The following is a 22,616-nucleotide window of genomic DNA, read 5'->3' on the forward strand; positions in this document are numbered from 1 at the left end:
GTGGGGGGGGGGGTGATATTGAGAGCGGGGGGGGGGGGGGGGTGATATTGAGAGCGGGGGGCGGGGGGGGGGGGTAATATTGAGAGCATGTCTATGGGCCGGGTCCTGCCTTTACATAGCGAATAGTAGTTTGATGCAATTTTAATGCTCTGAATGTCGGATTGAGAACCTTTAAATGTTCTGTCAGAGATTGAGCTCATTTAAAACATACAACATACAGGGAGGGGATGAGGATTTACCCCGACATTACGTCATTACTGTTGCTCCCGCCTCCTTGGCATGTATCACAGAACGCACCAATCGCCTGTGAGCTCCAGTCTCGACCACATTGTCTGCCCAACGCTGGGCCGGAGGGTTGGAGTGGAAGAGGATGAAACTCGTCCCCACATTTGTTCCAGCTCTTTGCCAGTCGGTTCAGCGGTCAGTGCAGGTCTAGTAATACAAAGGATAAACGCCATGCATAAAAAAAACATACTGTACACACACACTCACTCAGGTAGCGGAGTGAATCACAATATGCAGAACTGAGAGCTGTAAAAAGATGACCTCTTTACTCCCAAATCTAGATCAAGAGCGGTCTAACTATAGAAACCCTACAATAAGAAGATTAAGTTAAATTGCGCATTTATTATTTCCCTGCAATTGCATCAGCTAAAGTGCTGATTTTTTTGTTTGTTTGTCTGTGTAGAAACATGTGACGGTGTTTTTCCTTCAAAAGGACCGGGTTAGCTCAAACTCTTCCTTTGATTATCCGAGGTAAATATTACACTCGCGATGACGGTAAAGGGCTCTTCCTCCTGCGTTTCACGTGTAACAATATTTACAATGACATCTATCAAGGTAAACTAAGCAAAGACGGGAGAAAAATAATAATAAATCAAATAGAAAAAAGGTGCTATATAATGTAGATATATGAACACAGCTGCGATTCTTCCTGGTGAGGAACGGTGTGTTAGTAAGTGCCATGGTTCTGAGTCTGTGTGAGAGCGACGTCGTCACATCTATCTTACATTATATCCACCAGCCCGACGAGACGGAACTTCTCGTTAGATAGTTTCGGTTCCTTATGTCTGCTTTGCCTTCATGTTGCAGTGCCGTCGAAGGCCGCGTCGGGGAAAGAAGTCAAAGGTGAGGGAGGGCTGAAAGTTGGAATGATGTAATGCACGGAGGAAGGTCCGACCCGGTACGGCAGGAACCGGGGGAGTGGGCGTCGACGTCTGCTGAGGTTGATGAAAGGCTGGAGGAGGAGCTGACTCCTCTGCTGGTTCAGGAGTGATGGGGATTCTCAGTAACGGTGGGTCTGGTGGGAGTACTGGGAGCTCTGCTGGGACGATGACGAGTACCCCATGGTGCCCTGGGGCTGAGTGGAACCTTGGACGCTGCTTTGGTAACCGAGGCGGGAGCCAGAGTGCTGACGGAAAAACAGAGGGGAGAAAACAGGACAGTCAGCATCTCAAACGATGCAACCAACAGTATGCTATGTGTATGCTAAGGGGCATACGTTGTCATGTTTGGGTCTATTGTTTTTCCAACTAATTTTAGATTAAACCATCCACAATGCTTTCATGCCACACTGAAGGAAATAAAAAATATGTTTATAATGAATTACAAACGTCAAAGAGTGTTACCGACCTTTTTCTTTATTTTTCACCAGCAAAGAGAACAAAGTAAATAAGAGTAAAGCCGGACATCTGAAATCAGTTGAGTCACAGGACGACAGGGGGGGGGGGGGGGTACAAGGGATCAATGAGAGGGAAAGAGTAGGACGCCGACAGTAACGGCGCAGTGAGACAGCTAAAGAACCTCCTGGTGTGTCGGCAGCCCGCACCACCGGTTTATTTATACGTGTGCTGAGGCCTGAGCAGCTGTCTCACATGCAGCCTCAGCCACTGCTATACACATACACATGTATGTATAAATACACACACACACACACACACACCTCTATCTGTGATATACATACTTACGTCTGATAGCGACGCCCTCATGTGGCCTCACCAACGCAGCACACTTATCGGGCCGGGCAGTGACCTCTATCCCACTTGTGTTACACTCATTGACACATGCTCTCTCTGCCCCGTCACTGCCCTCATTTCATCGCACCCTCTCCCTCGCTGAGGAATCTCCCGTGATAAGAGCCAATGACAGAACAGAGTACGAAACAGAGGCTAGCGGCCGGGCACCACGGCGATTCGCCTACAGCTGTCAGCAGGACAATGTGGAATGTGCGGTTCTTATCAGCGAGCTGTTGTTGTCTGGTGTGTCTATGTCTTCCTCGCAGCTGCCCCACACACACACACACACACACACACACACAGCTGCAATTCCTTAACATCCGCATGCATCCGAAGAAATGGACCCCATCTGTCACATTGGCAGGTGACAGATGGAGAAATGAGCATCTATAACCTCACTCAGCTATATTGGCATTATCGGTTAATCAATGATTTTTCTGATGAATCTGAAATCAAAAGGTCTGAAAATGCCCAGCACAATTTACCAGAGTCCAAGGTGACGTCTTTCAAATTCCTACATTTGAGACTATTACAAGACTTAAATCATTGATATTGAAAGTTGTCGCTAATCAATATCGCTCACCTACATATTTCACACAAACCATTGTACAAGCAATCACACATGGACATATCCTCACCCCAGAGACAACCTTCATAAAAACCACTGACCTGGTACTCCGACTGTAGCAAACCAGTGCCTGAGGAGGCCACAGAGGGCCCGATCCGAGGTTTCTTGTTGGGGGGCCCCTGGTCCTGGCCGTGTTGTAAACCTCCGCCGGCGGCGGCCCCCGTCGCTCCGGCGGTGCCGTTGGTTTGGGCCAAGTTCTGCTGGGAGGGGGCCTGCTGGGTTGCCGTCTGCTGCTGGTTCTGGGCCTGAGTCTGACCCGTCGTCTGCTGGGTCTGGTTCTGGGAACGGACACACAGGGAAACCGATAAAAATCACTATCATCACTATCCAACTATAGAGCAAGGACTCTCTGTCTGTCTGCGTGTCCTCTGCACATCTCGATAGCCGCTCATCTCTTCTACTTCACGCTTGGCGGGTGTATTACTGGGGACCTAAAGGAGTGCAGTGTCGAATTTGGTGCAATTTGGAAAGGCTATACCTTCGACAATAAAAGAACGTAATAAACAAGCAGATTTTGCAGTCCGGCTCGTTGACTGCAGCTCACTTTGGCTGCTGGATGTCGGGTATAGCACGCTAACGCCACATGAACCTGGATTACCAAACTTCTCTTAACTTCCCAGAAGTCAACAGATGACCTGCGGGGAACAGTGCCACTCGGCGGTTGCGTACTAACTCATAACTCTACTGCGTAATAGTAACATAATCACAGTGAAGAGAAACTTCTGAACACAAGGAATGACTTCCCAACTGATAGGACAAAAAAGGAAACCCTCAGTCACTCGGTTCAAAACCACCTGCTTGCGTGTTTAAACAAAAAATGGTTCCCATCATCAGTTTATGTGCGTGTTGGTGATAGTCATGGAGGCCTACTGTCTATTACACGAATGTCTTCACGTTCTTAAAAGAAGCCAGCTGACGGGGTCACGCTGCACAATTTGTTGCCAGGAGATGTTTTTTTTAGGAATCTGCTCTTGAAGCTTTCCATGTGATTGAACCAGAAGAGGACAACAGACTCTCGCTCAGACTGCCTAAAACACAATTTATTTGATTTGCCTCATCGAGTGAACTATTTCTACTACTATGGTCTTCATTGGAAAAATGACTAACGGTCCAAAATAAGATGGTCGATTTTGGATTACGATAGAAGAACCCATTTAGGAGGAGGAATTTTTGAATCATTGAAGGGATAATGCAGATGTTTTGGAGTGGGGTTGTGTGAGGTACTTATCCATAGTCAATGTAGATGATGGTGTGCCCCTAGTTTGGAGAAACAGACAAGAGTACCACCACGGGAGCAACGGGGGCAGCAGCAAAGCGTATTTTAGACCCCTAAGAGAAAGGCCCACCTAAAAATGTATTTCATTTCTATCATATATAAGTGTATGCTATATTTTGAATATTTTTACCGGTTTACCATGCCAAAGTTCTCAACAGGGAACTGTAGCCATTGTATCCGTCCATGCTCCCAAAAACCAGACTCAATAAAAAAAAACAGGGTAGTTGCTAGTCGACTGCTGCCGTAGTCGGTTGGTTAAACGAACCAAAGTCACACAATGACACACTCCCGTGTTCTGCAAGGAAAATTTACAGGTCTGGTGGCTTTGGCAGGAGCATCGATAAAGGCTTCAGTAGACTAACGATCTGACGGCCAAAATATTCTAAATATAGTGTGCACTGGTATTGACGAGATGCACTTATGACTTCTGGTGACTTGTAGTTCTCTTGAATACCGATGTTGAATACACTTATTGTAAGTCGCTTTGGATAAAAGCATCTGCTAAATGACTGTAATGCCATGTAATGTAATGTTTTGGCTCTAAATCTTTTCACGATGTGATGGAACATTTGGAACAGTGAGCAAATCCTGTCAGAATTTTTGTGTTGTTTTCTATGAGCTTATCATGTCGTGTCTGCTCGTCAGATGTTTGTAACTAAAAGTAACTGTAGCAACCAATCCCAGGGCACTTATCTTCTACATGTTTCTGCTCGTCCCTGCCTCTGGCAAAGTCACATTGGGATTTACTACACTGTAACAATAGTTCAAAGAACAGGGAGGACACTGATGATTCAAACGAGCAGCATAAACCGTCCTAATGTAACGCTATTTTATTAAATGTACCATGGAGAACACAGACATACAAGGTCCCATAAGGATCAGGACCCATGTCTGACCTCTATACGAACGACTTACCCGACACTTAATCCTGAAAATTCATCTACGCCGATGACACCAACCTGGCAAACTGGACCAATACTAGCAAAACCTGGTGCCTGAAAACCAAGCTTGGCAAAAACGGTCTCCAGTGTACTCCACCTCCAAAACGCAAAAGCTGCCGTAGACATTAACATCCAACCGAGCAGACTCAAGCTGAAGCACGCCCACGACCCGACCCTTGACCCGTCTGGTCCGGGTCACCCCATACAAACCATGTGGATGCTCAGATTAACACAACCATGCAAATCACAACCGGGACCATTTGATCAACACCAAAGGATGCTCCAAAAGGTCAAAGATCCCCCCCCCCCCATCTACCAATCTATACAGACATCTTCAATCCACCTTCTGCTGGTCTCCCATCTAGACAACCAAGGATGTCCCAAACAAACATCTGGTGTCGGACCCCGCTCGACGGGTCCCTGGCACCAACCTTCCAAAAGGAGACAGTGGGAAACAGATGAAACAGATTCAGGACCAGCCACTGTCCCACTGTCCCTGCTTGGCCTGCCACAGGCTACAATTTCTAAAGGCCTAGTTATGATGGAATCTTTGCCCATGGACGGCAAAAACAACCTGCCTACCCAGCTTTACAGAGTGGGCGATGTGGTGGAAAAAAAACCTCTTCAACCTCTCTGTGAGAAATAATCACGATGGAACTTCTTAAAGTATTAAAAACATATTTAATGAACAGACACTTCAATCAAAATTCAGCTGAATGGATAGAGCTCTTTCCCCGCGGATGGTTCGGAGATCGAACAACAATAAAAACACAAAACAGTATATATGCGCGTTATCTCGTCTCCTCTCCCTTCATCCTTCCCCTCGCAGATGTTGAAACCCTGTTCACCCACCAAGGCCAGGTTCCCAGCCTTTGTGGGAACAGGGTTAGGCTGGTATATGCAGGTTTAAGTGAGACAAGTTATAACTAAAAAAAAACATATGATAAATTTCCACCACAGGCGACACCATAACATAACATTTGTGCTCGCAATATATCGATTTAAGATCATAAGTACCATCTGAAAGTATTTGTCTCCATGCTTTATTCTCTGTGGCCGGAGTAACAACAACAATCTGCAGCATGTGTCCTGAGTTTAAGAGACGGTTGGATGTAATGACGTGAAATTGGCAGAGTGGACACTTGACTTGTTTTCGGCAGCGCTGTATAATTACCTTTTCTGTTTTTTCCTCGGGCTCGTCTTCGTTTAGAAACTCTCGTTTTGGGTAGGGGATCTGACACCCGGCAAACACACTAGAGACAATCGCAGAGAATCGGTTATTTCACGTAATATTACTAATCTGATTCCTACTTACCAACCAACAAACACACAGGACAAAACACAGGGGCGTGGCTTAGAACTGAAAAATCCTTACACCAATAGGCCTGTTTTTTACTTTGGCTGAATCAAGGCAAAGGAAAAGCCTCTTGTAAAAGTGGGGCTCACTCAGCGGTTGGTAGCGGGTCCTCCAGGAAGTACGGGTCCTGCAGCGCCTGCTCCGATGTGATTCTTTTGGTGGGGTCCATGGTGAGGAGCTTCTGGAGCTGAAGGCAGAGAAGAATAACAGCGTTACAGGTAGTTCAGCGTCTGCAGAACCTTTCAATTCACAGTGTCGTCAGAAAGTATTAGGACATGTTCTGCATTGTTTCGGTTCAACTCCAAGTGAGTTTAAGGGTGTTCGTAGGTCAGATTTGGAACAGTTTAGCTGCACAATGGGCCTCTCATGCTGCAGGCGTACACACACACACACACACATTGTAGGTGCAATTTATTTTATTGGAGACTGCTAAAACAAACTCCATATATACTCACTGTAGAGTTTGGACCGCACACACACTTCTAACCTCCTTAAAAACAAGCTTCATAAAAAAAGAATGTGTTAAACAATACATGCATAACATGTTTTATGCTTTATTAAGCATAACTAAGCATTCTTTTTTGATAGTTACTCCTCACTGTCATTTCAAGTCACTCGTTATGCAACATTGCCAGGTGCAGCTTCAACTCCAAAGAGACCGACACAGTTCCCACAAGTGGAACAGGGGCCTCAATCAATTAACAGGGTGGCATCTAAAAGCATTCTTTGATTTAATCTCAACTTTAAGCGGCACTCCCACACCGCGGCACCCTGCGCTAATCGCCTCAGTGGCTGATTTGGCGTGAATGCAGCCCGTGACGAAACAGAGCCGTTAACAAGGTTAATCTATCTTTTATCGTACCGCATGGTTGTTATTCATAACGCAGCGCAACACAATATGCAACGTTTCAAAGGACCAAACAGGATTTCCAAAAATGTTGGAACAGACTCCGATGTCTCAGATGTGTGCATCGTGTGTGCTTACCAAGAGAAAAACCTTGCTGTCCGGTTTGACTTTATGCTTCTCCATGTATTTGATTAAGCTGCTGTTTGCATACCTGTTAGATGAGAAACACAACAACACATAAAAGAAAAATCAGTTTGACTGTAGTTCATATTTTGTTTGTTGGTCTGAGTTTCAGAGCACAGCATCCACTCACGTTGTCCTCCTGAAGTCTTTCTGCAGCGTTGGGTACTCGGGCATCTTCCTAATGTCTTCCCAGTCCTTGTCTGTGGAATACAAAGGCACACACACCCGAGTTCATAGCTCCAATAAACATACAACTCCATAAACTATATGTATACGACTTTTCTGTTTTGGAAGTAGAGATCTCTGCACTTACTTCATATACAGTGTGTGAGAAACTGAAGCTGACACAGAACTATGCTTGTGCTAAGACGCTGTGCTTGATTTGCTGGTGCTGAGAGACAGCTACTGACGTCTGAATCTAAACTGTGAGGAGCCTCGCCACTCAGCCCTGACTGTGCAGTGTGTAGAGGTCACATGCAGCTCCAAAAGCCTTCAACCAGGCTTCTTTGGTATCACTCTCCTCTCATCAACAGAAGTGTCAGGCTTGGTCTTTGATGCACTTGACATTTATGTGGCAGTTGTAAACCATATCTCCTCAGCACAAAATAAAATGATATCGGTGTGAAAACGGTGCGATGTGTGGTTGACACTGGTCCTGTGTGTGGTTGTGGTTGCGTGCATTGTGCGCATACCTGCAGGGAACCCCATGACGCTGAATATCCGGTCCAACTGGTCGTGATGGAAGGGATTACTGGTTTTGATGTCTTCCTGGCGACAGTGAAAGATGGGCTCGGACGTCAGCAGCTCCGCAAAGATGCAGCCAATTGCCCAAATATCTGGCACACACACACAGACACACACACACACACACACACACACACACACACACACACACACACACACACACACACACACACACACACAGTTGTCTCGTGTTCCAGGAATGACAAATATAGACGTGTAGACACACCTGCTAAGTACCGATGGAGACCATAGATCACATGGGCTGGCCACGAAGGAATGTGTGTTCCGGTTGACACTGCGAGACCTTGGTGCTACAACTCACCGATTGCTTTGGTGTAGTGCCGGGCCCCCAGCAGCAGCTCGGGGGCCCTGTACCAGAACGTCACCACCACGGGGTCGAGGTCCGCCAGCGGCTTGAGGGGAGAGTTGAAGAGTCGGGCGAAACCCATGTCGGCTGCGGGAGGAGTGTGGAGAAGACGGAGGACGTTAGCGAAAACAAAGACAGTGGCGGGGGCCGCCGCCGTCGAGGGATTGCCAGCTCCTGGGGCGCCCGGAACCGAGATACTGAATCACTCAAGAGAGCACAAACACCATCAAAACTACGACGCCAGTTAAAGCTGACAGCAAGAAAACTAGCTTCAATCAACAGCGTTTTTTTCTTTACCTTTTTTTCGCTTGATCCGGTCTGTCTGTTATTCCCCGAATTCTCCTCTCCCCCTCCCTCTTTAATTTAAGAGCATTTTCAAGCAATAAGACATTTGATGAATGGCTTTAATTCTTTGATATTTAATTGGAGTCCTTTCGCTTGTAGCAGTTTGATAAATAAAGGCCTTGTTTTGAGGAATGTGTACTTGTCTGCCAAGAAGTCACAGCTCAAAACTCTCGGCTGAACTGAAGTAAGAGGGAGTCATACAGAGAAAATGTCGACTTTTTCAGTCTTTAAAAAAAGATAAAGCCAGCATTTCAGCAATAACAAATCTAACAGTGCAGCAGCTAAAATATGTAAAATATAATACCGTGTGAACCTGTAATAGCACTGAAACAACAACAACAACAACAAAGTACTACCACAGTGTGCACGAGGTTTATAAATATACACCGGGCGTTGCAGCATTACCCTTCAACAGTCCCCTGGCCAGCTGCCTTACGCAACAGCACTGATCTGAGCTCCCCGCCGACCTCTGAGCCAGTAGTACGGTAGCAGCACACCGCAGCCGACGCTCAAACAGGTCAACGGCCTCGTGGATCCGCTGTCACCGCGGCGACTGGCGGTGTCTCTAATTTGCACGACTTCCCAAATCTGAGCTGTTCACGGAGATGTTCCTTACCGATTTTAACTCTTCCTCGCTCGGGACCTTCCCCCATCACCAGGATGTTGGCTGGTTTCTGCAGCAGAGAAGAGAATTATTAGACACCGGTGTAGAGCACGAAAAGCTTGGTGCTGACTTATCGTTACACGTGTTGTACTTCTGCACAGCAGCTTGCATTGGCTTCCCCAGTTGGTTACTGGAGTAAACCAGTGCACAGTCAGTTAGCCATTTTGTGAAAGTGCACTTTGAATTCCGATGGAATCAGCCCACGCAAGCACACAGAGGAGTTTGTAACAAATAAAAGTATGCATGTGGGAGTAAAAGCGTGTGAAAAAAGCCTACCGACCTAAATGAAAAGGGCGGCAGAAGTGTTTAAAAAACAAAAGGGACTGACGAAACACGAAACACGTATGGTACAGACAGCCCCGTGTGTTCTGTTTGAGGAGGTTATCAAAAAGTTTCAAAGGCCCAATTTACTATCTGGCCACATGCTCCAAAAGAAATAGGGGGCTGAATGCTAGTCGCTGCAGCTGACTGAAGGTCTGCGTCCCCAGAGTCGCCGCCCGCTCTCCTCACAGCGAAGCGGTGTGCTAGTGGCGGCGAGGACGAAGCGAAGAATACAAGTCGTTTTCATGTTTCTGACATTTAGGATTGAATCAGGAAGACATCGATACCGATATTGGTCTGATGTTGCCTCACACATAAGAGACTGATCCCAGTCTCCTCCACACAGTGAGGCATACGGCTTATTGATGAAACGCTGGTACCAGATCGGTAATTGGTATCGGCCAACACAAAAACACCCAGGTTAGGATTAGATTAGGATAGAAAAAGTCGGGATTGGCGCATTCCTAAATTTAAACAAACAAACACCGATCCTGTATGTTCAACATGATTGATAAGACCTCTTGGCGGCTCTACGTTTGGCCATTTACATATCCTGCAAACACAAAGCAACATTAGCATTGCTCTTGTCAAGTCCAATATCTGCATTTTTATAAGTCCACCAGCTAGTGGTACGACGCTGAGCGGGCAGCACATTTTGAGTTGATCTATTGCCACAATAAAGAAATGATGAATGAGTGCAGCTTTAGTGCCACAGATTCCCACCAGAGAATATTTGTGTTTTTGATCGGTAAAGAAATGAGCGCCAGTTAGGCTTCCTATATGATAATGGGTTAGAAGTACGGTCTGTCGTGTTATCCACTGAATGGGCATCAAACAAACACACAGCTTGCTGCGCCATGAATCAGAGGGAGATGTTGTCCATTCTAATGCGGTCGGATGCAGTTTCTGCTCGTTGCCAAACGGCCGGTCGACCCTCCCGGGGCGCCGGTGCGAACGTGAACCCTCCGGCTCGGCGAACTTCAGATCTGCCTGGCAAACACGTCCCGTTGCCACGGAAACCGCGGCAATAATGAGGTCTATTATTCGACGCATTCGAACGGCAAACACAAAGGCAGACGGCTCTCAAGAGGCCCGAGGAGTTCAGGCTCACCAGCTCCTCTTTCATATTCTGAACAGGCCTTTTGAAAAATAAAACAACAAGTTATTAGCTCTCGACTGTCCAGTCAAAGGCCTGAGCGAGCGTCAGTGCCTCTTCAAAATGCAAAAATGAGCATGCAGCATTACAGCCGGGGGAAGGAAGCGAAAATACATATTGCGGTTGTTATTGCTGCTTTTTACTTGGAAATATGCAGCAAATTGTGTTTCACGCCCCAAAAAATTGAGTCTTCCTTTTGAATTCATCCGGCTGAAATCAATCTGTTACAGTTGGTTAGTTTCATAAATGGATCAGGAGCCGGGGGGAGATGAACTCCGTCCCCCTGAGGACTGCTCAACTCAATCTTCAGGGACGTGGCCCACTTTTACAAAACCATCTACATTTTGTGTCCCACAAACTGGGCCAGTTCAGGAGCCAGAGGCGCAGTGATACAACAGTTTGTGTAAGTTGTTGATGAACAGGCTGACAGGGCCATCGACAACCGCCGGTCCACTTCGGTGTCACAGTGAACCCCTGTGCGCTGTTCAGGCAACACTGCACGCACTGTTCATCATGCTGCATCTCCTGCATTACCTTCTGAAGCTTGTCTAAAAAGATCACGCCGACATGTGGTGCTGCGGCAAAGCTTTGTGTGCAGCTCCTTCCAAGAGTGCTGCCCTTGTTTACATCTAACATAAATACATAGACAGTGACAAATTGTTTTTGAAAGCTTCATTACGAACTCCGTTGGCTGAACTAAAGCCACAGTTGTCACTGGTCATTTTCTTCAGCTTTATTTGTAGTTTGCCTCGTTATCAGGAGGCAACCTCCGTTTCTAAAAGTGAAGTGCCTTAAACCTGCATTGTCTCTAATGGCCATCAGGGGGCGCCTCCTCTGGTTGTATAGAAGTCTATGAGAAAATTACTACTTCTCACTTGATTTATTACCTCAGTAAACATGAGTTCATGGTCTCAATCTCTCGCTTCATTCATTTAGTAAATGCATTTAGAGTAAAATAAACCACACAGCAGGGGATGCTTTATGTCTGGGCTACACTACCAGAGCCGTACACGGCGTCTCTACATCACTCCAGTCTAAATATCGTCACTTCCATTCACTGGTTGCAAAAAACAACAAGATGGCAACGCCCAAAATGCCGAACTTGAGGCTTCGTTCTTGGTTCAAACCAACTCTGAAGTGTTTACCTGTTTGGTTCTGTTCATTCGCAATAAGGAGTAACTTCGCAATTTTTTAACCTGGACCCTATTTTTGTGCGTATAAAGCCCCTTTCCCATTGAACAAACAACTCATTAACATCTGGCTTTTGTCTTCAGTGGGAAAGGTTACAAGAGACAAACACTATTCGATGGGGAAACAGACTTTGACGTAACACCGGCCATCGTGGCCGTGACACACCAGAGGTCAAAAGCAGAAAGTCATACTAATCGCCAGGCATTGGGAAAGGAGTCTCGCTTATATTCGTCGGGTTTCCTCGTGTTTCAAAACCCTGCATATACGCACTCATTTTGGTGGAAACGGTGTATCAGTCACTAATGGGGACAACGGTTTTAGAAACTGGTCGAGTACGGCGGGAGAACACTGTGGGAGGAGTGAGGAGTTGCCCCGATTGCTCGAGGCAACTCCTCACTGTCAATGGACGTTCCACTAAAAGTGCTCGTTTCTGCTAAAAGCGTCCAAACACATTATGGAAAGGACTCTTCAGAGAAATAAAACCTGTTTCTTTACCTTTAGTACGATCCTGTCTGTTATGGTGTCATGTGACTTGTTACTCCTCTTGGTTATGAGTGACGCAAACTACAACTAAAAGGCAACAAGGTATCATTGTTTTCCTTAGACTGGGCCAAGTGAACCCAACTGCAGGAGTCGTCAACAGCATCAGCTAAATATTTTTTAATAAATAGCGATAGACATAAACGCCTTGTTGTTTTGTTTTTTGCGTACGTGGCTGTAGGAGGGACCTACAGCCAAAGAAATGACGGTTGGTATGGTACGGTAGCACATGATTCTGCTTGGGATGATGTTTGACAGTAATTTCACTTGGAATAACATTCTCTCTCCATACAAAGTAAATAAAAACAATAATACTACAAGGCCTAAAGAGTATAATCCTCATTGTTCATTTGAATCATTGAGAATAGAAACATGTTAATTGCATTCTGAACATCCAAAATGCACTGATGCATCATCGAGCAGCTGTGCTGTTGCTATGCACAGAACATCAGCCCCGATAACAGCAGCATCAGCATCCGTCCAGTGCTGCTGCAGCGTGACTGTGTGAGACCGGCAGGCATACAGTACTGTACGTATACAGTACAGTAAATATAGTATAGTCAGGATTTACCGCAATCACCCCCCCCCGGCAGAGATTTGTTGGTACAGTCTGCTGAGAAGCTTTCTGCTTTGGCCTGCGAAGCTGCTAAATCAGCATCTTGACTCAGCTAGCCAGGCAGGGCGGTGGGCTTGACTCACGAGCTAGCTGCTAGAAGCTGTTACATAAGCCCCGTGGGGGTGGGTAGCGGTGGGTGGGGATGGGGAGGGGAAAAGGGAGCGGAGGAATGGCAGGACGAGTGGGGGGGGATGGGAGAGCTATGCAGTGGTGCAACGCAAAGCACATGCTTGGTACCTGCGGCGCAGAGCAAGCTGCACACCAGCGCGAACGCACCGTTACGCAACAGCAGAAGCAGCGGAGCCACGGGAGGATGAGCTGGTAGGGCCACCTCTCCCCACAGCTCAAACAGACGGCAGCAGATTACATTTCTGTCTTCATGCTCCTCCTCTCACATGCATGAACATCATAACTCAATGCCAGATGTGCAGCTTTCATGTATAAACTATGAAAGCAATACGAGGCCGTGGGGGAATTTTCCATAAAGCGCTCACTATGAATGTTGATTTGTTATCCACCAACAGAGACAGAGATAGAGCTGACAAAGAACCAGGCACCTGCACAGAGATTGATTATCCGACCAGCAACGAGAACCAAAAAAGGCCCAGTTGTAGACGGGAGAATTTAGGGAGCTCTTTGGACACAATGGCAGGAAGCCCTGGCAATGAGACAGCAAAATAGCGGCACCGACTGCCATACATCAGAACAGAGTCAGATAAGAGTATGACAATGGAGAATTCCATCCGCCTGCAATGAAAATAGTTATTAAGGGGCCGGAAGAGTTGGTGCTCCGATAAGATGTGGTGTGACCTTCAGGGAGCCAAACAACCGCACTCTCCAGTGGGAGAGTTTATGTTGTTGTGAAGGAGAGGGGATTTCCCACTCGTAGTACTCTGCTCTGCACAGGAGCACTGAGACGCTATTAGCTTGGCAGCACAGTTACGAGGGCATTTATCCCTTTGAGGGTGCTTTAAGAGTTACAGGGTTTAATTTGGGGTTTTTTTGTGCAGGATTTGGACAATCCTGCACAAAACAAAATCATGCAATCCTTGTGTAGATGGCCCCGTTTTTGATTAGTGCGTCATTATCGTTGAAGATAAAAATGTTCTAAACACCATTTACAGTATCTGCATGTTGTCTGTGTTTTCATCTTAGAACTTTGACAGCCTAAAAAAGAATTGTTGTTCAGAGTTCAGTTGTACTTTGCGCTGCCCTCGTTTACTTCTGGTTCCATGAAAAAACAGGATGCTGACGGTCAAAAATCAAGATGGCGACAGACCAAAAACTACATTTTGTTCAGCCTTCTGTTGTACTAAGCTCCACCCTCTTATATCACTTCTGGTTCCATAAAAAAAAACAGAATGGCGACGGACAAAAACTAAGGTGGCGAAAGATAACAAAGATGGCGACGGCCATAAAGTAAGATGGCGACGGCCGAAATGCCAAACTTGGGGCTTCAAAACCCTAGTCCACAAAGCAATGGGTGACGTAATGGCGACTACATCCACTTCTTATATACAGTCTAGAAGTTGCTGGAGTGGGACTGTGTGGGACAGCAAGGCTTTCGGTACTGTACATATACAGTATAGTATTTTCCTCCTCAGCCAAGCATATAACTTTTATTTACATGATCATTCAAGTCATTATTTAAGCAAAACCTTCACTGAGTCCAACTTTTCAAGTGTGAATATTTTCTGGCCCTCGAGTAAACTGTATATCTTTTATCATTTTGAGTTAATGTGATGAGCCATGCATGTAATGCTGGTCACTCATGTTGGACCCTCTATTTAGACAGATACAGCTGGTTGAGCCTAAAAGGTGACAAATTCTGTGCCAAAGGCAGTAAGTGAACAAAATGACTTGCAGCAGCACAGCCGATGTAAAACGCAAGTCTGGAGGGTTTGAGATCAACTTGTGCAACAGGACTAGTGTGTGTTACCTTGGTCATTTACTGGACTTACTTTCTGACGTCAGATTCTGGGAATGACTCGATTGACTCACCATTTAAAACTGACTGAATCCCTCAAAAGCAGAGAGTCAGCACATTTGTATTCAACACATTGTCATTTCAGCTCGACAATAGCCTCCTTGGCGCCGCTGTACAGACAGAGCATTTGATGCCTGCAGAGATCCCTCTGGTAGATCACCAGAGAGAGGCCGAGGGTGAAAGCCCGCTCCCTGATCCCTGCAGGTTTATGTAATGTGATGTCCAGCCACCACATGATCACCGAGGATTGCATAAGAGTGGACGACCTTATTCAAAGAAGATAGAACCCCTGTAGATGGATAGACGCCTGAACTGTGTGACTGCTTTCTGAAGCCAGTGTATTCTGAGAAATCAACAGTCGTCTCATCTACATTTCAGTCAGACCGTATCATCTGAAGTCTTTCATTCTCTCATGAGAATTATCTGGAAATAGCCTCCCTCCGGATCATCTGACATCAAATTAAAGTTTTGCCACATAATCTGATGTGTTTGCTTGAAAGTATAATCAACCAGAGGCACAAATGTTCCTAGCTGGGAGTGACAGATGCAGGGAGCGATAAGAGCGAGCGAGGGAGCCACACATATACACACACACACACACACACACACAGATGGGCTGTGGGAGTTTTATAGCACACAGTCAGATATCAGAGAATGAAAATTGTTTCAGCTCTGTTTGTTTTTGTATCTCACATAAGACAGATCTGTTGGTTCTGCAGAATGGAGTCACACTGGTTGAATTCTGATCTGGACCACAGTGATATGGAAAAATATTTTAACATCTTAAAGGAGAACTCCACTGATTTTACACATCAGTGTCTGTTTTCAGGTGTTGGGTACTTCTACTGCACATTTAAAAATGAGATCAAGGCCTTCCATCCTTTAGTGTGACAAGAGGACGCTGACTCAAGTGACATCATAGAGACATCAGACTACATCAGCTCCTGGTTACATTAGCCGCTACTAGCATAACACACCTGAATCATGCTATTAGCCTCGACTCGCATAACACACCTGAATCATGCTTTTAGCTGCTACTAGCACAACACACCTAAATCATGCCATTAGCCGCAACTAGCATAACACACTTGAATCATGCTATTAGCTGGCACTAGCATAAAACATCTGAATCATGCTGTTACCCACTACTAGCATAACACACCTGAATCATGCTATTAGCCGCTACTAGCATAACACACCTGAATCATGCTAATAGGTGCAACCAATAAATATCTGAACCACAAGGGGTCAGCTGTCAAGGTTGCATTGTAGTTAACCTCAGCGGCAAGTTTTGACAAGGAAAAAGAACGTGCATCTCTGGTTCTAAGTCTGACAGTGTTAGAGTAGTGCAATGCTAAATCAGTGGAGTACTCTTGTATGGCTCTACTCCATCAAGTGACTGTAATTGTGCACTCAAATCACAGTTTATTTGTGCTGTAATTAAAATAAAACATTAAAGGTGCTCAATACAAAATTCAGAGAATATCTATTGCCTCCACATGGCTCTGAACATGGAGACGGCTGAGCCAGCTGCTAGGAGCTCACGGTGCTAACAGCACTAACAGTGCAAACAACAACAACGGTGCTGAGAGAGCTAACAGTGTTTAACCCAGGAAGGACCGGATGATGGAAGCTACGCTTCCACAATACCGCAGTTGGTCAGGACAGCATTATTAGCTGTAACTGCGCATGAGAGCAGTGCAGAGCGACGGCCATGAGCTAGCCAGTGGGGAATGCGTGCATGCCCTAGCCAAAAGGTCTCGTTTTTTTATACTATTATCATTACTCAGCATTTTCAAAAGAAATGAAAGAGAAAATAACAAAGAAAAACATGCCTCATGTTTCTATTGATATTATTGACCAGATAAGGGGGTTGATAGCCATTGAGCTAACTCTTGCAAAAACTTCTACTAGCTTAGCTAAGGTTATCTCGACTAGCTCGAGTAGTCAATGCAACATTTAATTTAGTGGCAAAATGGACTCAATGGTTGCTTAATTCCTGCCAATCTGCCATCTAAACAGACATTTGAAGACACACAATGAGAGGCCTTGTGTTCTGGCTCCAGTCTGACTCTCAGCTTCACGGAAAGAAGTCTCCCTCTAACCAAAGCACTGTGGGAAAATCAAGGTGGAGAGAATCACACAGGAACCAGCAGTGTGTATCAGCCAGGTTAAAGGCTAGACAAGAATCAGACAACATTCAGAGATCAGGACGTTCTGCTCTTCGGCCATCGCAATCAGACTCATAATAATAATACACCACAGCTAGACAAAACACCTTCACTGAAATAATGCAGTTCTGCTGGTTGGAATGGGTCAGTGTGACCAAAGATTTAGATTTAGTTTTTCAGCCACTATCATGGCGAGAGATATCAACAGAATGAACTTCAGCATGTGATAGGAACATATTTCTCTCCAATGTTATCATTTTAAACTCATTCATTCTGTGTTCAGAGAATGTGGGCTAATTTATTGATTTCTTTGGCCGACCATCACTTTCTTTACTTTATTTAAACGTCTGATTTGCACACAAACCAACATTAGCATGAGTAGCAGTTTGGAGAAAATGTGAGCTGCTTTGCATTAAATTCTTATTAGTGTCATGATTATGCTTTATTCAGTTGAACGATGAGGCAATGTAACCATGGCAGTAAACAAATTCTTGGAATACTTCAAAGTACTTTCCAAAATGAAATGAAGGAAAGAGTAGCGTCCAGGACCCGTCCTTGTTCGTGTTACGAAGGCTGTATTTTTGTGTCGTCCTTAGGAGACCACTTCCCCGGGAGGAGGGCTCTGGGAGACCTCTGGGTATCAAAGAAAGTACACAGACTGTACAGCCCCCTAGTTGGTGGCACGCTAAACACAGACGGCTAACGTAAACTACAGGCCGACGCCACACGTAAAGATTTTATATCAGTTTTATGATTACCTGCTCTCAGAGTTTCAGCAGTCAAATTTAACGTATTCTTGCAGTGATGTTATGTATTTATGTATGCAACTGATGACTGTACATCTATTTTGTGTAGACCCAGTAGTAGAGGTGAAATGCTGCCCCTTATTTCTTTAGAACACGAGTTTGTATAATGAAACCCAGGTCTTTGTTTTGTTTGAGCGAGTCCTTTCAGTTTTAATTAAAATGTCATTTAACCTAATCAAGAAACGTCTATCTTTTAAAATGGTTACACATCATAATTTAACCATTTAACCACATTCACAAAGCTCCATTATTTGTCAGGTTTCCTTTTTGTGGCCTGGTGTATTGATGCCACACATGGCTGACACAAGACAAACATAGGTGTGTCCGTGACGTTAACGTTGTCGGAAACGGCTCCGGGATGGAGTGCAGTGTGTGCTGGAGGTGGTGGGTCAGTGATGGGAAACTGGAGCAGCGCAGCTAATATAGCAGCTCACCAGATCCCTGTGGAGCACCCAGTTGGCATGGAGGTAATGGATCCCATCCAGAATCTGATACAGGAGAGACTTCACCATCCCTCGGGGCAGCTGCATGGGCTTCTTGATGGCCTTGGAGGCGCGATGGAACTTGATGATGTGCTACGAGGGCAGTGAGGCACATCAGTTTGGCCCGTGTGGCTACGACATTCACAAAAATAACAAACAAAAAAAACAGCCTCTCCACGCCTTGGCGGTGCCTGGTAAATAAAAACTGTAATGCTGTGATTTATGCTTACTGTAATTCTAATGTGGCAGAGTAAATCAGTTTTATTTTGAAAATGTTTACATCGGTTATGCACACGTGCAGCGTTGAACGTGGCACAGAGAGACTCACCCATAGGTCGTGCTCGGCATAGTCGAAGAGGAGCCAAACCTTTCTGTCGCTGTGGGACAGGAACACTTTCTGCAAGGCGATCACATTCGGGTGTTTCAGTTCTCGTAACAGCTGAAAGACACGAACATAAACGCGTGAATCCTCTTTTAAAACGAGATGAGGCATGTGATAACATTTTAATTCAACGCCAGCCCTGTGTATAAACACAGCAGACGTGTGACATTCATGCATGTTCAGATACAGCCTAAGGCCATGTCCTCATTACTCCGTTTTTACTTGGATGCAGAGTTGTCAAATAGAAACGATCTCCGTCCACACGGGAGTTTCAGCATCATTCTCAAGTTGATCTGCATCCACACGGCAGCCTTCGAAGGCGGACAGCACGTGACCATTAACGTACACTGGGCATGCGGTGTAAACAGGAAGTGGATTGCTTGCTTAGATTTTTTTTTAAAACACGACAGAGTAATAAAGTAGTCTTTAATAATGAAAGGTTGTATTTGATACTTAAGATCTTCCTCTAAAATCTTCCTCTATAAACTCAAACAGACAGTTCGTGGAAAGTTTTATTTTTCAGACGTAGTGACAGCGCTGCGGGTCTATCTCTCTCTCTCACACATCAACTTTACTTTAAAATCAACACTTACACTTAAACGTAAAATGCAGATCTTTATCAGCTCATTTGCACAGGAACAACAACCCGAGTCACTCGCTATCCAATCACACATTCGGCCCGATCGATACAGCACACGTGTAAACTAGTACTACGCACCTGTGGTTAAATACTCTTGTGCACCCTGATAATTCTACATTGTGAAAAACAAATCTATGTTGAAATCAGCAGGAGGAGAGCTCGTTCATGTTAGCTGTTAGCTTTTCGCTGTTAGCAGTTGGTGCATAGTCCTGCTTCGGTAAGTAACGGAGGATGCATTGAGTTACATTACGTTATCGTGACGTTACCAAATTTATTCTTGTAAAATGTAGTTTTCTGCAAGAAACTTGAAAAAACAGTTGTTTTCACAGCAATATAAAATAGATACTAGAGAGGAAATCATGACCTGTTTAACTTCCTAACACTAGCTCCATGCAGGGTATATTATATCTAATATTAAAACTAATATTGTTTTTATCAAAACAATTATCTAAACAGAAATACAATTAGTTATTAAAAGGATAACAAGTTGAAATTTTTGTTAGGGACCGTACCGGGACGGTGGTGATAAAAAGTTTGTAAAGTTGGAAAGACGGGACAAAGTTTTCTCTGTGTAGATAATTTATTGACCCTTGGGTCACATTGTTTTTTTTATGCTTTTAAATGTCTGCTCTGTTAAGCACTTTGTGATACTAGTCTGTGAAAAGCGCTATATAAATAAAATTCATTCATTCATTCAAAGTGCAAACTCCTTCAGTGTTCAGCTTTAGTTGAGGTTAATGACAAATTTATGCCAAAGGACAAACTCCATACGAGGCTTTCCAATTCAAAAATATTTCTCTACATGATGTTCAAAAATGTGAGGAAAAATAAAATTGCACAAAAGCCCCAACAACGTCCACTGTTCTCAAACACATAATATAATATGTGGAAGGATCGAGTACATATGCTTGATAATGAAGCTGTGCTGGAGCATGAAATCATGGTCAGTATAATTTGTCTTTTTTTGTCAAGAATTTGCAAAAAAAACTTCTTTCATGTCAAAGTGAAAACAGATTTTTACAAACTAATGTAAATTAATTAAAAATATATAGTGTAAAATAAGTGTTTGCATAAGTATTCACCCCCTTTAAAGTGACTGACCTAATTCAACAGAAGTCCAGCTAGTTGATGCCAGCAGTGTCACAAGTAGTGAAATGGAGATCACCTGAGTGCAGTTGATGTGTGTCAAGTGAATTTAGTATAAACACACCTGTGTCTGGGAGGTCCAGTCTCTGGTTCATCAGTATTCCTGCTACAATTGCAACATGAAGACAAAATAACACTCCAAGCAACTCAGAGAAAAGATCATTGAAAAGTACAAGTCAGGAGATGGCTACAAAAAGATTTCCAACTCTCTAGACATCCCACAGAGTTCAGTTCAGTCCATCATTAAGACATGGAAGGAGTGTGGCACTTGTTTAAATCTCCTAGAGCTGGCCGTCCTCACAAACTGAGTGACCGGGCAAGAAGAGGACTGATGAGGGAGAACACCAAGACACCTACGACCACTCTGAAGGAGTTCAAAGCTTCAGTGTCTCAGATGGGAGAGACTGTACATACAGCAACTGTTGCCCGGGTTCTTCACCAGTCGGAGCGGTAAGGGAGCGTGGCAAAGAGAAAGCCACTGTAGAAAGAATCCGCCCCAAGGCATGTGGGAGACTCCACGGTCAATTGGAAGAAGGTTCTTTGGTCTGATGAGACAAAAATTGAGCTTCTTGGCCACCAGACTAGACGCTATGTTTAGTGAACACCAAACACTGCACATCACCACAAACGCACCATGTCCACCGTGAAGCATGGTGGTGGCAGCATCATGCTCTGGGGATGCTTCTCAGCAGCAGGGCCTGGAAGGCTTGTAAAGGTAGAGGGGAACATGAATGCAGAAAATATCACCAAATCCTGGAGGATAATCTGACTCTGTCTGCAAGAGAACTATGACTTGGGAGAAGATTTATTCTCCAGCAAGACAACGAGCCCAAGCATACAGCAAAGGCTCCACAGAATGGTCCAAAGACAACAAGGTGAATGTTCTGGAGTGGCCAAGTCAAAGCCCAGACCTCAATCCAATCCAGAATCTATGGCTGGACTTGAAAAGAGCTGTTCACGCCCGATCCCCGACCAACCTGACAGAGCTTGAGCTGCTTTGAAGAAGAATGGAGAAAAATCTTAGTGTCCAGATGTGCCAGCCTGAGTGAGACACATCCACACAAACACTCAGTGCTGTGATTGCAGCCAAATGTGCATCAACTAAATACTGACCTGAAGGGGGTGAATACTTATGCAATCTTTGCCTTATATATTTTTAATTAATTGACATTATTTTGTAAAAATCTGTTTTCACTTTGATATTAAAGAGGTTTCTTTTGCAAATTCTTGTCAAAAAAGCCAAATTATACTGACCATGATTTCATGTATAAAAAGGATGAAACATCCAAGGGGGGTGAATACTTATGCAATATATATATATATTTCATTCACACTTGTAACCCTCAAAATAGCTTTGTAAACAATCATAAAAACCAAAAATGTACAGTAAACTTACAAAACATCAAATCATATTTACATTTGTGTATTGAAAAACAAAACCTTTGTACACAGTCTGGCAGTGACTTTGTTCATTGGTTTCACCCACTCCCATTCACACACGTGCCATTCTCTGACCCACCTAAAACACCATCACAATCAATCGTGCCCTTTCGACGGGCGTCCGTATCTTCAGGGTGTTTCAGTCGGGAGGACAAACACAACGGAAACGCATTGAACGCCGTCCCATCGAATGAATTATTCACCTACACAGGCTGTCTCACTGTACTACACCCACGGTAAGCTGCACCGACCGCCGTGCTCCCACGTGGTAGTTCTTCTGTGTGCACTTTGCTTTTTGGCTCCACCTTTTTTCACATTTAGACACATGCTGGCTGACTCAAGTCCTATAAGATCATTTCCGAGTAACCGAG

General features: G+C 44.8%; 1 protein-coding gene across 1 annotated transcript in view; it reads right to left on the reverse strand.

Annotated features, from left to right (window-relative positions):
* Positions 1-1,101: 1,101 nt before the first annotated feature.
* Positions 1,102-22,616, reverse strand: part of cdk19 (cyclin dependent kinase 19) — a gene marked incomplete at its 5' end in the record, with an annotated part of 42,204 nt that continues 20,689 nt past the window's right edge. The window contains 11 exon segments of the mRNA XM_079290620.1: positions 1,102-1,411; positions 2,685-2,921; positions 6,035-6,113; positions 6,307-6,404; positions 7,203-7,275; positions 7,378-7,447; positions 7,940-8,083; positions 8,314-8,445; positions 9,320-9,377; positions 18,590-18,730; positions 18,966-19,076. Of these exon segments, the coding sequence (XP_079146746.1) occupies positions 1,286-1,411; positions 2,685-2,921; positions 6,035-6,113; positions 6,307-6,404; positions 7,203-7,275; positions 7,378-7,447; positions 7,940-8,083; positions 8,314-8,445; positions 9,320-9,377; positions 18,590-18,730; positions 18,966-19,076 (1,269 nt within the window). The 3' untranslated portion in view covers positions 1,102-1,285.

This window comes from Melanostigma gelatinosum, assembly GCF_949748355.1.
Source record: "Melanostigma gelatinosum genome assembly, chromosome: 19".
Classification (NCBI taxonomy): domain Eukaryota; kingdom Metazoa; phylum Chordata; class Actinopteri; order Perciformes; family Zoarcidae; genus Melanostigma; species Melanostigma gelatinosum.